Below are 13145 nucleotides of genomic sequence, written 5' to 3'. Positions count from 1 at the left end.
GTGCCTTTCATATTTCCTCGGCTCTCATAAAGGCTGGATGCCTTAATGCAGGAGGATTTAGCTTTGACTTTCAAGCAGCTTTTATGTCCATTACTTGTAGTCAACCGAGCTGCTAAAAATAGTCGAAGTATTGACGGATTGGATAAAGAAGTTTTATAAATTAAAGGCCCAGTTAAGACCCCTACTAACATGTTTCATATCATCGCCATGTCTTTGTGCCCACACTTTTAATTCTGACACACGCACAATAGAAAGTCACGCAGAGGTCAGCGGGAGAGCCTCTGATAGTGTATCAGCATATCTGCCTGCTGGGAGCTTTGAGAATATTACACCTATTGATAACACACGATGTCTGAACATTCAAATCATTTAAAGATACCAGCTTCTTAAATAATTCATGACCTCACGCCATGCATACATTGACTGACTTTGCAACACATCACGCAGCATTAGCAGAGAGAAAACCAGGGTGAGCTGGGACTGGACCAGATGTGACAAAGACCGGTACAACTAGTTGAAAGCAAATAAAGAACCAACCTTGCATTTTAAAGGCTGGCGACAGACATAAACAGCCTTTTGTTCCACATGCTGTGAGTGCGGCTAAGGCGTCTGATTAAAGCTGTCTGATAACTCACGACGGAGGCAGATGTAGTTATCTGAGATCAAAGTTGGAATCATGTGCAGCTCTCCATGCCAGGAGCACTTAAGCTCCTACACAGTATAAAGCAGACCTGAATCAAGTTGTTATTTGATTGAAAAAAAAAAAAAAAAAATCAGATAAGAGAAGCAATCAGTCTGTTCTCAAAGAGAAAACACTGTCAGTCCTCCTCTTCAGGCAATTAAAGTTAAATAAAGCAATTATTTGTTTCTAATTAATCAACAATCCTGGTGTCCAAATTTTTCTGAAGTTACCATTTGAGTAATATAATACTCAAACGCCCACATGCACATTGAAAGTTTATTCGGTTGTTGTAATTGTTCCTCCGGTCCATAATGTCCACAAAGATTCTCTTTTACAGCAATTGCAATGTGTGTGATGGGGAACATAGTCCATGCAAAAGTGCATTCCAAAGTTTAGGACAAACTAATACGACACTTCAATAGTCTGAGTTTAATGAATCAAGTGGATATCCTCCAAAGTTCTATTTTTCTCATAATGAAATTCCTGCTTTGTGTTACAATTGTCACAATTTATGACCAAACAACTCGGTTAGGTTTAGTTAAAGCATCGTGGTTTGGCTTACAATATGTACATGCGTTACATTATATAAGTTACAGACGTAAAAAGTCAATGTTGACTTTTGGTTTCACACAAGACATGAACAGTGATCTCTTGGGTGACAGTCCTGTGTTTGTTTGACCCAACCAGCAGGTTTGTTTCACCATTAAAATAATATGTGGTGGTTAATTACTCATATTGTAAAAAAAAAAATATTTTTTGTGAACATAAATTTTGTTGCACAATGGTGCATGGTGGTGTGCACGGTGGTGTGCATGATGGTGTGCACGGTGCGTGCACGGTGGTGCGTGCATCAAAATTCACAGCAAAAGGGTTCCGGGTTCAAACCCGGCTTGTGGCCCTTCTGTGAGGAGTTTGCATGTTCTCCCCGTGTTAGCGTGGGTTTTCTCCGGGTTCTCCGGTTTCCTCCCACAGTCCAAAGACATGCAGGTTCAATGTTGACTCTAAATGTCCCTGTAGGGGTGAATGTGAGCGTGAATGGTTGTCTGTCTCTATGTGTCAGCCCTGTGATAGTCTGGAGACCTGTCCAGGGTGACCCGCCTTCACCGAATGTCAGCTGGGATCGGCTCCAGCCCCCCCGCAACCCTGAATAGGATAAGCGGTTACAGATAATGGATGGATGGATGGATGGATGGATGGATGGATATTGTTAAATGGAATCATTCTACTGATGTTAATAATTCATGGTAATTATATTTATAGTTCAAAATGTCCTAATTCTGTTTAGATGGGGAACTACACTGTAATAGTTTACGCTGGTAGAGTGATACGCTGTAAGTCAGGGAAGTGGATGTACTATGTTTGCTGTCAGAGTGAAGAGGTGAAGGTTGTGAAGAGGCTGTCGCCGTGCTTTTACTTAATGAAGCAGAAATTAAACTACTGTAGCTGACAGTGCTGAGAGAAACCAACGTTATAATATCATAGTGAAAAATAAAGAGTGATGGATCGACAACTGTTTTTAACTTCAGGGACTTGTGTATGTTTGGCATTTCATTATTTAACTTAAACGTCTATCTAACCCAAAAATAACCCCACACTTACCGTAAAGGTAGGGTTGGTAGTGCTGTTTAAATACAGGTTTTGTTAAACATCATTATTACATCCCGACAGATATCAATAAATCAAATGCTCTGACAAAAAAAAAAAATATATATATATACTGGTTGTCGCAGGACTGTAATTAGCTACCTGCCTGTCTACCTACCTACCTGCCTTTGTGCACTCTGCCCGTGCTCTCATTACGCGTCACTGGGGTGTTCTACAAGCTGCTAGCTTGACAGCTGTGAGTACTAACAATAGCCATGTTCATTGTTCACGTTGATGATTTTGGGGGAGTGTCTATGGAGAGAGGCCTGAAGGGACGGACTGTCAGTGGTGATGACGTGGTGACTCTCTAGGTTTAGGGACTTTTGGAGCTGCTAGCTCCTTTCATTGGAACAGAGTTGGCAACACTGGGCTGGCTTTTTTGGTTGGATCATTTTTTAAATCTAGTGTAGTCTTGCTAGTTTCTCAGCATTACAGATCCTACTTTTAACCAAAGCTCATTTATTTAGTCATTAAGAACATGGTGCAGCTGATTCCTGCTATTGCCACAAACAAGTTCTTTCTAATTTCAAAACATTTCACAAAACTTGGACTGACCTCAGAATGTCAGCCCCTCATGAATAAGTTGCATAACATTAAGTGTTCGTGTGCCAGTGGGATCTGAGCTTCCTGCAAACGGCTGAATTCACTGAGCGAGCACTCTTTATTCAGTCCACCCATGTTTTTGCTTGGGTATTAGCTTGCTTTGGTCAGAGGCCGGACCATTGTCTGCTAGCTCTGCCCATCCTTGCATGATATGAATGAAGATTAGCATGGATTGTTTGAATAAACCACCCAGGGTCTGGTGTTAATGCGTCGCAGCAGGGAAATTATGTGAATGTCACTGCATGTATAAGTGAAATAAATGAGAAACACAATCTGCCAGGAAGAGCTGGACTTTGTACAGCTGCAACCGATCATAAAGACGATGATTTAAGTGAAATGGCTTTGTTCATTTGAGCATGTTAGAATCAATATGTCTACCTCCTATTTTAGAGCATGGGTAGTTGATCTAGGCCACATAGTTTAGCTTTCTTCTTTCGCTCCCCTCCCCCCCATCCTTGTTTGTGTGATACATCTGGAGTGATTCATGTGCGCCGTGTAACAAACAATGCCATTCTAATTTGTCATTTCTGCATGCTTGGCACCCTCACTCGTGGTGGAGCTTTGCAAGGTCACCAGATGTGCCTGACCCGCTGTAAGGCAGAACAATGAGAGTCCAAAACGTAACGCACATGATTGAAATGGATTTCACTCTTATGTTATCCTCCAAGCACCACTGTGCAGAACTGATTGCTGAAAAAATACTGCACATACCTGCGCCTCTTCCTTCTTTCTTTTGATGGTGTTATTAAACCGCCTTTATCCTCGCGGTGAATTGATAGCAAACGCCACTGAGGTGTTAACAGGACATCACATGAGCAATGTTGCAGCCCTAATCCACCGAGAGAGGTGTCCGTAAAAGAGTGCCTCAGCCCACCCCCCTCCCTGTACCCTTGACTCTAATTAAGACCACATATCTAAGATTTTGCTGAGGTCAGGGAGGGATTTTAATTTAAAAACCATTAAGACGCGCACATAGTCAGGACTTGTGTTGCATCCCAGGCAGATATCATTTTAATTAAGTCTTATCTTTGCTCAATTTCTCCGGCACAAGACACCATCATAATTCCTCAATAACAACCTTTGAATAAACTGGTTTGGTAAATGTGATGGCGCTGCTCATTATGTTACAACAAGTATTGACCCGTGTACCTCAGGCGTTTACCTAACACGATGCCTAATCATGTATATTAGTCAAATTGTTGTGTTGTACTGCTGCGACTACCAGACAGTGGGTAATAAAATCTTGAGAAAGCCTCACACCTAAAAGATAAAAAATGTTTTTTTGGCACCGTGTTGTTCAGTGCACTTAGTAAGTTTATCGTTAAGAGAAAGGCTTTTATTGTGAAGTCAACTGTATGTGAGACAAGATTGATGAACACACAACAGAACTCAGACTCTGGTCTGCAAATACCATCGATGCTTTCACACTTTTGCACAACCATTTGATACCAGACAAGGATAATGCCATGTGTCACTTGCATCTTTCCCAGCGATGGCATCCAAAGCATTCAGTGCATTGCCATTTGTTGCCTCCCATCCAATATTTTAACAGCATGCCAAATTGATGTTACGGTAAAGAAATTATCTTGTTCAGTCTTCTCATGAGACTCAAAATGCTGTCATAGTAATTCTGAGTGCTGCTGTTAGATGTGCGGCAAACTGCCACTTGCTTCCCCAGTGGCCAGCATCCCCTCCATGCATACAGATATGGACTGGGTGGGAGAAACGGCACAGAAGCACATTAGCAAACAAAGTCAGTGTGGTTCGGTGAAGTTCAGACTCCTTTTCCTCAAAGGTTACTTTACTTTACTTCACCCTAACCATCAAACAAACACATGAACTGAACATTTCAGAATAAATTATATATCAACCGCCTATTAAGTTTGTATAAAATGACACCTTCCAAGTCTACAAGGTGGTTAAATAGCTTTTAGCGAATCACTACAGATCTTTCCAGGCAGACGTCAGTGGAACATTCCATTAAAATCTGACATTTTGAGGGTTGTTGACTTAAAAAAACAACGTCGTAGGCTTTTTTGAAGTGAATGAATCTCATTTTAAACTGCATGTCACACTTCTCTTTGTGAATTCTGACAGGAAACATACAGCTGATGGACACGCTGATCTATGGGCAGAGTCTCACTGGGTGAAATGGGCTATGATTGGCTGTTCATCACGAGGTGGTTGTGTGATTTACCACTTCACGAGGCAATGAGTAGGGGATGGTGATGTGAGGGTGACGGCACAGAGTTGTACCCCCATGTCTCGGGGAGCCGGGGTAAAAATGAGCCTTCCTGTTCCTCCTAAAAAAATATGCAGTGTGTCTACACTATGCTGGAATACAACATGGCCCCAAGTCTGCAGCGTTGTAACTTGATCAAACAAATAGTATATTCAAGATCAGCAAAATCATCAGCAAATTGTTTGATGGATCTAAAGATGATCTTTCCACATATTCCTGTGATGTGAGGTACATTAAGAGTGTTTTTTACATCCCCCGATCGGCTTAGTCCATCCTGGCCGCACCGATCTCAAATCGTAAATATGAAACATGTTCAATATTTACGATGGGATATCCTGTTGTGTGTGGGGAACCCATGAGCTCATGCAAAACGTGAAGCATAATGTAGTAGTAAGATGGAGCTCAGAAATGGAGGACCAACTTGATAATTTGTGGCAACAACACAAGTGTTTATATAACTTGTCTGCATGACTTCATCCATCCTTTGTGAGTTTTCAGAACAAAGTAGTGCAAAAACTAACATCCCGTTTTTCCATGTTTATTTACACTAAAGTCACCTTTGACTGTGACATATGTGGCGAGATTTCTGTTTTTTTTTAGTTTGTTGTTCATGAATGAATCTGTTAATGTGCGGTGTTCTCACACTATAGGAACCAAACTGTTAAATTGAACATAAGATGTCGTTATGTGTGGGCTCTCTCACATTTTCCATATCTGTTAAGATTAGAATTAAAATCCTGTAGTGTGGGCCAAACCCTGCAGGCTGCAGACCATATGGCCCTCATGGTACAGGCAAGGGAGGCTACCTGGAGATTAGGAAGGGGGAGAGAGGGATGGAGAGAGAGAGAGAGAAAGAGATGGAGAGAGATGGAGAGAGAGATGGAGAGAGAGAGAGAGATGGAGAGAGGGAGAGAGAGAGAGATGGAGAGATAGAGAGAGAGAAAGAGATGGAGAGAGAGATGGGGAGAGAGCTGGAGAGAAAGAGGGAGAGAGAGAGATGGGGAGAGAGAGAGAAAGAGATGGAGAGAGAGAGAGAGAGAGAGAGAGTTCAATTGAATTGAATTGAGAGAGAGAGAGAGGGAGAGAGAGAGAGAAGGAGAGAGAGAGAGAGAGAGACTACTTCAGGAGCTGTAGCCTACTTCACGAAAGAAACAGATAGTGGAGCGAAATGAGCCTTTTGCTTTGAGTGTGCACCCCGACTGCAGCTCCACACACACTCACCCGAGACGACAGGAAGAAAAGAGAGCACCCAGGGAGAGAGAGAGAGAGAGAGAGAGAGAGAAAACATACATACATCTCTGTGAGAGCATCCATTTCACGGCAGTTTGAAGCGGAGGAGACGGTGCACATCTCTCTGAGAGGACTCAGTTTTCCTCGAGCAGCTCACCAGGAGGAAAGAGACTTTTTCTTTTCTCTCCTGCGTTTCTGGACACGGACAGTCTTTCATAACAAGCCTGTTTACTCGGAGAGAAACCAGGTCGCCTCCAGTGCCAGTAGGAGATCCTGCACCTCGTCTGTGTGGAGAGCTATAGATAGATATAGATTTGCAGCTCGAGAAGCAAAAGGAATATCCGACGGTTCAAGTTTTGGTGGAAGTTGCGCAGTGCCAGAGAAGCACCATGGGGATGTGTGTCTGTTTGGCGGTTCCTGGGAGATGCCTGGTCCTCCTCGGACTTAAATTGTTATTCCTTGTACCTGCAGGAGTTCCAGCCAGGAGCGGGGACTCGGTATTAAAGGACAACATCACCGTGAGACAGGGGGACAGCGCTGTCTTAAAGTAAGTCTGTCTTTAATTCCATCATCATCATAATAAACATCTCCTCCGGTGCGCAATGGAGACCCTTCTGTTCTGCTCTGCAGCGCGTCTTTGCTCCAGACTTACTAAAGGTCATCATAGGAATCTATATGCAATGTTAATATCAATCATAACTACTGATAGAACTGCGTGCATGTCATTTGCAAGTTGCATAACGTGCACAAGTGTGTGCGTCGAGCCTCTCCTGCTCGTTGCCCTTGAATGTTATTGATCCGGTTGCTTAATGTCTTGTTGAGGATGCAAGGAGCTGACATACTCCCATTCAGCATCCAGAGGGGGGTTGTGGGTTGTGTGTGTGCATCGATTGGAGTCTGTGATACAAATGCAATTATGACTTTAATTTCCAGGGCTGTTTTTGTTTTCGTTACACTTCATGAAGAAGCATCGGAAGACTGGATAGAGTCTATTTCTGGCACTTTATTTATAATTATTGTTATTTCCATGATTTTCCCCGAAGAGGACTTGGCACAATTTTACTCATCACACTTAATCATATGTGTGCAAATCTCCAGTTTAATCATAATATCCTGCACAGACTGTTTTCTTATCTTCTCCCTCTCTCTCTCTCTCTCTCTCTCTCTCTCTCTCTCTCTCTCCTCACTGGGGTAGTCCTATTGATTTGTGCCTATAAACTGTATTGTGGGTTTACTGTAGTTCTTTGTATAAGAATAGACCAGGTGTGGTGCTACAACTTCAGAATCCCTGTAAAAATGATGTGAGAGCTATAGGGCCCGGCTCCACCCACACAAATACACACACACACACACACACACACACACACACACACACACACACACACACACACACACCTGTACATACACACACAGTCTTACAATGTACAAACAAAGCGTTTCCTTATCACAAATACACATACACTATCATATAATTTGACTGTAATACACCTGTCACATGCATTAGCTATTTGGGGTGAAAGAAAATATTGAGTATCAAGATATTATGTTTTGTGATATGGTATTTATTCTCAAAAAACACTAGATTTATAATCAACATGCAAAGATTAACTCAGTCATTCGTTTATTTAATTTGCAAAGAGATGCATCCTCTCAGTTGATGATGATGAGCATGTTGATGAATGCAGATCCCTCTGTTCTGATTGCATAAAAAAGTAAACTTCTTTTACTTTGATTTTATGCATATGGTGTTCTTTATACTATTACATTTTGATTAAAATTAGATTAAAACATCTCAATCTATCGCCTTACGTACAGTATTGCAATATATCGGAATATATTGAATCGTAACCCATCACTATTAGCTATACCTGCTTGTCCTTGAGGGCAGTAAATAATTCAAATATATGCGTGATGTGAGGTTGAATGAACACGAAGTGATGCTTTTCAATACATGCTCAACAGTAACACACATCTGTATGCTGTTATAGATGTTAATAACAGTCTTGAGTGCCAACATAAGTATGATTTGCTATAAAAGCAGACATGTGGATTTGTAGGAATGTGAATGTGACTACTTGGTAATGGAAGTCACATTATCCTCAAGCTGTCAGTGCAGGTCAGGACAGTTCAGCTGGCTCCAAGCTGCCTGAGATAGGAGCTATTTAGACAAGAATAATTGTACAGTTTAATGACTGTTGACACGGACGGGCAGCTAAACAGCTTGCTGTTGCACCTTGGATAGATGAGGTGGAAGGTGATCATGCACTATATTGCTGCACCAGCTCACCACAGAGGGCGGATGGAAAGTGTTGTCCTTGTGTTTAGTCCTCTACTCCGGGCAGCCTCCGAGAACAGAGCCGGTCTTTCTCACCAGTTTGTTAATCTCGTCTTCATTCTCAGACGTTACAAATGTGCGCCGGCCTCCGCTGATTAGTTGAACTTGTTAAGTAGTCTGTTGGATCCACTGAAACCAACCATTTCACTCACCACACTCTGGATGGTGACAGGCTGAAATCCACCGCCGGCTCCTTCGTCACACTGATGCTGAGCTGAAAACGGCGGCACCTGTAGGACTCTTTTTGTCAGGTGTTATCCTTTTCTTGCCCTAACCTGTGTACCCAACAATAGAGGTGTCATCAAATCACTTGTGGAGCTGCCATGACCCTGCAGTTGAATCTTAAAAGGAGAGGTGTAGAGAGTGAACTCAAAAGTTGACAATACAGTTGTGCCGCTCCGCAGTGTATCCAATACACTGCCCTGGAGGAAGATGAACTGCTGCCTGCTGTCTGTGAGCTATAGTCAGTCCGTAATCCAGAAAGCATGCTCGCCTCCCGAGCAGGATGGACTGGATGGTGTTGAAAGCACCGTAGAAATGAAAGGACATCATTCTCCAACCGGCTTCCCAGCTTCTGCGGGTGGGAATAAGGCCTGTGGAGAATGTATATGATAGCATTGTCCGCACATTTGACAGCTAACTGGTACATGCCTGGAGTACCCTGGGGCTGATGCTGTGAAGACCCACTGCCTTGCCTGTGATGAGCCTCTCTGACTCCCTCATCACCCGAGTGGCAGTGATGCAGAAGCTTGGAAGGGCAGCTGGCTGGTGAGGTTGGCACTCAGGGAGAGGAAGCTTCGGTGTCGACCTCTGATTTGATCGAAATAATAGGAAGAGTAGACAGCCCAAATTGGTAGGCGCTGCAATATTATCTGAAATAACTTAATTTCCAAATAAATTACAGTGTTCAGAACCTGCATTTTGCCCGGGATGAAATGTCTGTTGTATTGCCATTACTGTTATTTGAAGGTCAGCATGTCACTTTGCCATCTTTGTTTGTGACATCTATCTGAGAGTGAAACAGCATGACAAGTTGTCAAAAAAAGAGAGATTTAAACAGCGATAAATGTTGCATTCCAGCCTGGCACAGTTAGCGTTTCTATCTCAGATCAGTAGTCCAACATGGCTGTTGTGAGCCAATTAACAGAGGCTCTTCAAGGGTTAAATGCTTTTTAGGCCAGAGAATACTACATTAGTGTGATCCAGGCAATATGTTTTAATGAAAGATTGTTGCATCTGAGTGATTTCCTGTCCGAGGGTTTTATATCTACAGGGCTGTAGTATTAAGACGGTCAAGGGCGACACAAAGCAGAATCATTCTAACATAAAGAAAGCCACTGCTAACAGGAACTTAAGCTGAAAAATTAGCATCATTCAACACAGCAGTAGCGATATTACTCGTTTTTCAGAAATGGAGCCCACCAAGAAAAAAAAAAAATGTGAATTACAAGTTACAGGAAAAAGAAGTTGATGCCAGTTGTAAGCCAAAACATCAGGCACATCTGTACATCGACTGTGAACTTTCAGGTACTGGGGATTTAATTAATATCTTGACCATCTATGATTCTTTGTGAATAATTCATTTTAATTGCCTGGGATTTTGCCAGTATTTGTGTCAATGCGGTATCAAATATCCGATTCTAATTACCTGAAAGGTGGGAGGTTGGGTGGCGTACGGACATGCCTGGTGTTGAAGCGATTCATCAAAGTATATTTCAGATGGCTACTGGTGACATTTTATGCAGCAGGTTAAGTGGTGCTGTTGCAAAATGTGTCAGTATCTCAGCAATATTAGTATTGTTATTGGTATTTTCGGCTGTTTTTATTTTTTAAATGGTATTAAATAATATCAGATTATAATGTTGATACAATTAGCAATCTATAATGTGAAATTACTTTAAATTATATCCATGTCAAGTGATCTTTAATGAATATATTGTATACATGTTTGTGTATACCTCCACTTTTTGTTCGTAGTGTCGTTGTCTTAATCTCCTTCCAGTTTAAATTGTTCCATTTCACTACTTTAAATTTCTGTTTTATTTGAATATACTGTATGTGAAGATGTGTGATGTGTGTACATCCAAAGCAGGCAATGAATGATATTTTAAGGTTGTGCAACATTTTTCAGGCCAAAGACTTGTTTGTTAAAAAGGAATATTTAGATACAAACACTAAGGTGTGTAGGTCCACAGTATTCATCATATCATACAGTATGTGTGAAATATCAGAAATGAAAGTGATCACACTTTTTAACTATAACTCAAACTATAAAAGTTGTGTCCTGTGTATGCACTGTACGCATATATGATTAGGTCTTTACCAAATAGTCCGACACTTCATTCATTATGTCGACATTCATTATTATTATTAATAACTTACAGAAACATTGCATGAAATCCACCTTCTCTCTCTCTGTCTGTCTCTCTCACTGCTAACGATACGACGCTCCGTCCTCTCTCTGTAATTCTCTGTCTTCAGTTCAAAAGTCAAAATTCTTGAATTATTTATTATCAAGTATTGAAAAAAGATCGATGTAACCATTTCAAAAATTCACCACATGTTTTTATCTATCGACATATTCTGCTTCAACACCATTTTAGAATCGGGAAAAATATAACATATTTATACTGCATGGTTTCTGCCCCAAACTGCATGTGATTATCATAAAGTGGGCATGTCTGTAAAGGGGAGACTCGTGGGTACCCATAGAACCCATTTACATTCACATATCTGGAGGTCAGAAGGTCAAAGGGACCCCTTTCAAAAAAGACATGCTGGTTTCCCCTCGCCAAAACTTAGGCAGACTTTGGAGCGTTATATAGTCTCTTTGCCGACATGGTAGCAGGACTTGAGCAATGGATTCCTTAAGTTTTAATGATATCTGTATCTTCACTGTGGCCCTGAAACTGAACCTACTAGAGCCTCTGAAAGACAAAGGCAGTAAAAGATAAAGTCAGTTGGGGTCGCGGGCGGGTCTCATAGGCTTAACAGTATTATTAATAGGCTGATAATTATACCAAAATAGGTTATATATCATGATTTACTGGGAGAAACCAAGCATTGTATGTAACATGAGACATTCAGCACCCCCATGTAGCCCGAAGGGAATGATCCTTTGTTTCATAACCACGTTTTTCCGCCAGCGTGGTGATTAGACTGTGAGATTGGCATCTGAATGAAGCTCCTTTGATTGAATCATTGAATAGTCGACTAGTCGGGATCACCCCATGACGTACTCTTATGTACTTTCCCCTTATGCTTTTTCTTTCTCTCAGATCAGCACACTGTTAAGAATTTCCAAGTAAAATAACGGTAAAGAACTGGCAGCAGGGTTGCCTTTATGTTACTATAAAATTAACATTATTATACTGTCGCTGAAATTTACAGCTTTGTACTGTTAATGAAAAATACAGTTTGAACAGTTTTTTCTATATCAATTTCACAGTATTTTACGGCTAATTTACTGTTTAAAGATACATTATATAGCACCTTTCTTTTACATTATCTTACTGATTTGTTTTAATTCACTATTTAGGTTGTATTTTTTACATACATTTTAAAAAACATTAATTTTTGCCTAGATGAATAGACTTAGCAGGTTACAGACATAGGAATAGTCACACTAAATACAATTAAAGGCACTTGTTAGGAAAAAGGCTATAATAGACTTGTTGAAACTTTTCCCAAAATGTCTGTCTAGTTGGCTACAAGCACAGAATACAAACCAGAACAACATGTGAGTGAAGAACAGAGCTTATTCACTGATTTTACAATCATGTACAATGTACAAGCCTCACATGTGCAGATCAGGTCCCAGAATTAAAAAAATACTGCATGAAACGGTTACTGATGATACTTTAGACAGTTGATCAGCAGTAAAGTGTTGTTTTTTAAGAATGCATTAAAGTTCAGTTAAAAAAAATGGCCTATGAGCGTAATTTAACAGGTTTTCTTTTGCATTAACAGTAAAGCACTGTTTTTAGCAATAACAGGTTAATACTGTTGAAATCCTGCTGTAAATTAACAGCAATTGTTTACAGTGCACACAACACCAGGGTTTTGGGTTGAGATTGAAGATGAAAGTTTTAGAGTATATGAGCCACATTAAATAATTCAGTGACAAAGCAAGCTACTGCTTTCACTGACTAGGCTTCCACAGGTCTGTGGATCTAGACTTTCAGAGTTTTCAAATGGGCATTACATCTTAATGAATATATATTTAACAAAAACATCAGGTAAATTGTGCAGTTACTTAAAATACATAAATAAAGAATATGCTTTATGTTGCATACTACACTGCCTTGATCTCTCAGTACTCTTTACAGAAAGGATCCAATGATATTGTAAGTTATGTTTGATATGTCTGGATCAGTTAAGCATAATGACATACTGTACGTTGCAGCTGC

At 40.8% G+C, this 13145-nt stretch overlaps 1 protein-coding gene across 4 annotated transcripts in view; it reads left to right on the top strand.

The window, feature by feature from the left end:
- Nucleotides 1-13145, top strand: part of opcml (opioid binding protein/cell adhesion molecule-like) — a 244307-nt gene that overhangs the window by 81370 nt on the left and 149792 nt on the right. For 2 of the 4 annotated variants that reach the window (XM_074612071.1, XM_074612069.1), the window contains exon 2: nt 6873-6948. In XM_074612071.1, coding sequence (XP_074468172.1) covers nt 6873-6948 — 76 coding nt within the window. Of the gene's footprint in view, nt 1-6270; nt 6949-13145 lie in introns of those variants that run through there. The other 2 variants (XM_074612068.1, XM_074612070.1) reach the window with 2 other exon arrangements.

Source organism: Sebastes fasciatus, chromosome 16 (genome assembly GCF_043250625.1).
Source record: "Sebastes fasciatus isolate fSebFas1 chromosome 16, fSebFas1.pri, whole genome shotgun sequence".
NCBI classification, from domain to species: Eukaryota; Metazoa; Chordata; class Actinopteri; order Perciformes; family Sebastidae; genus Sebastes; species Sebastes fasciatus.
The sequence above is the reverse complement of the archived record's forward strand: the minus strand, read 5'-3'. Positions and strand labels throughout refer to the sequence as shown.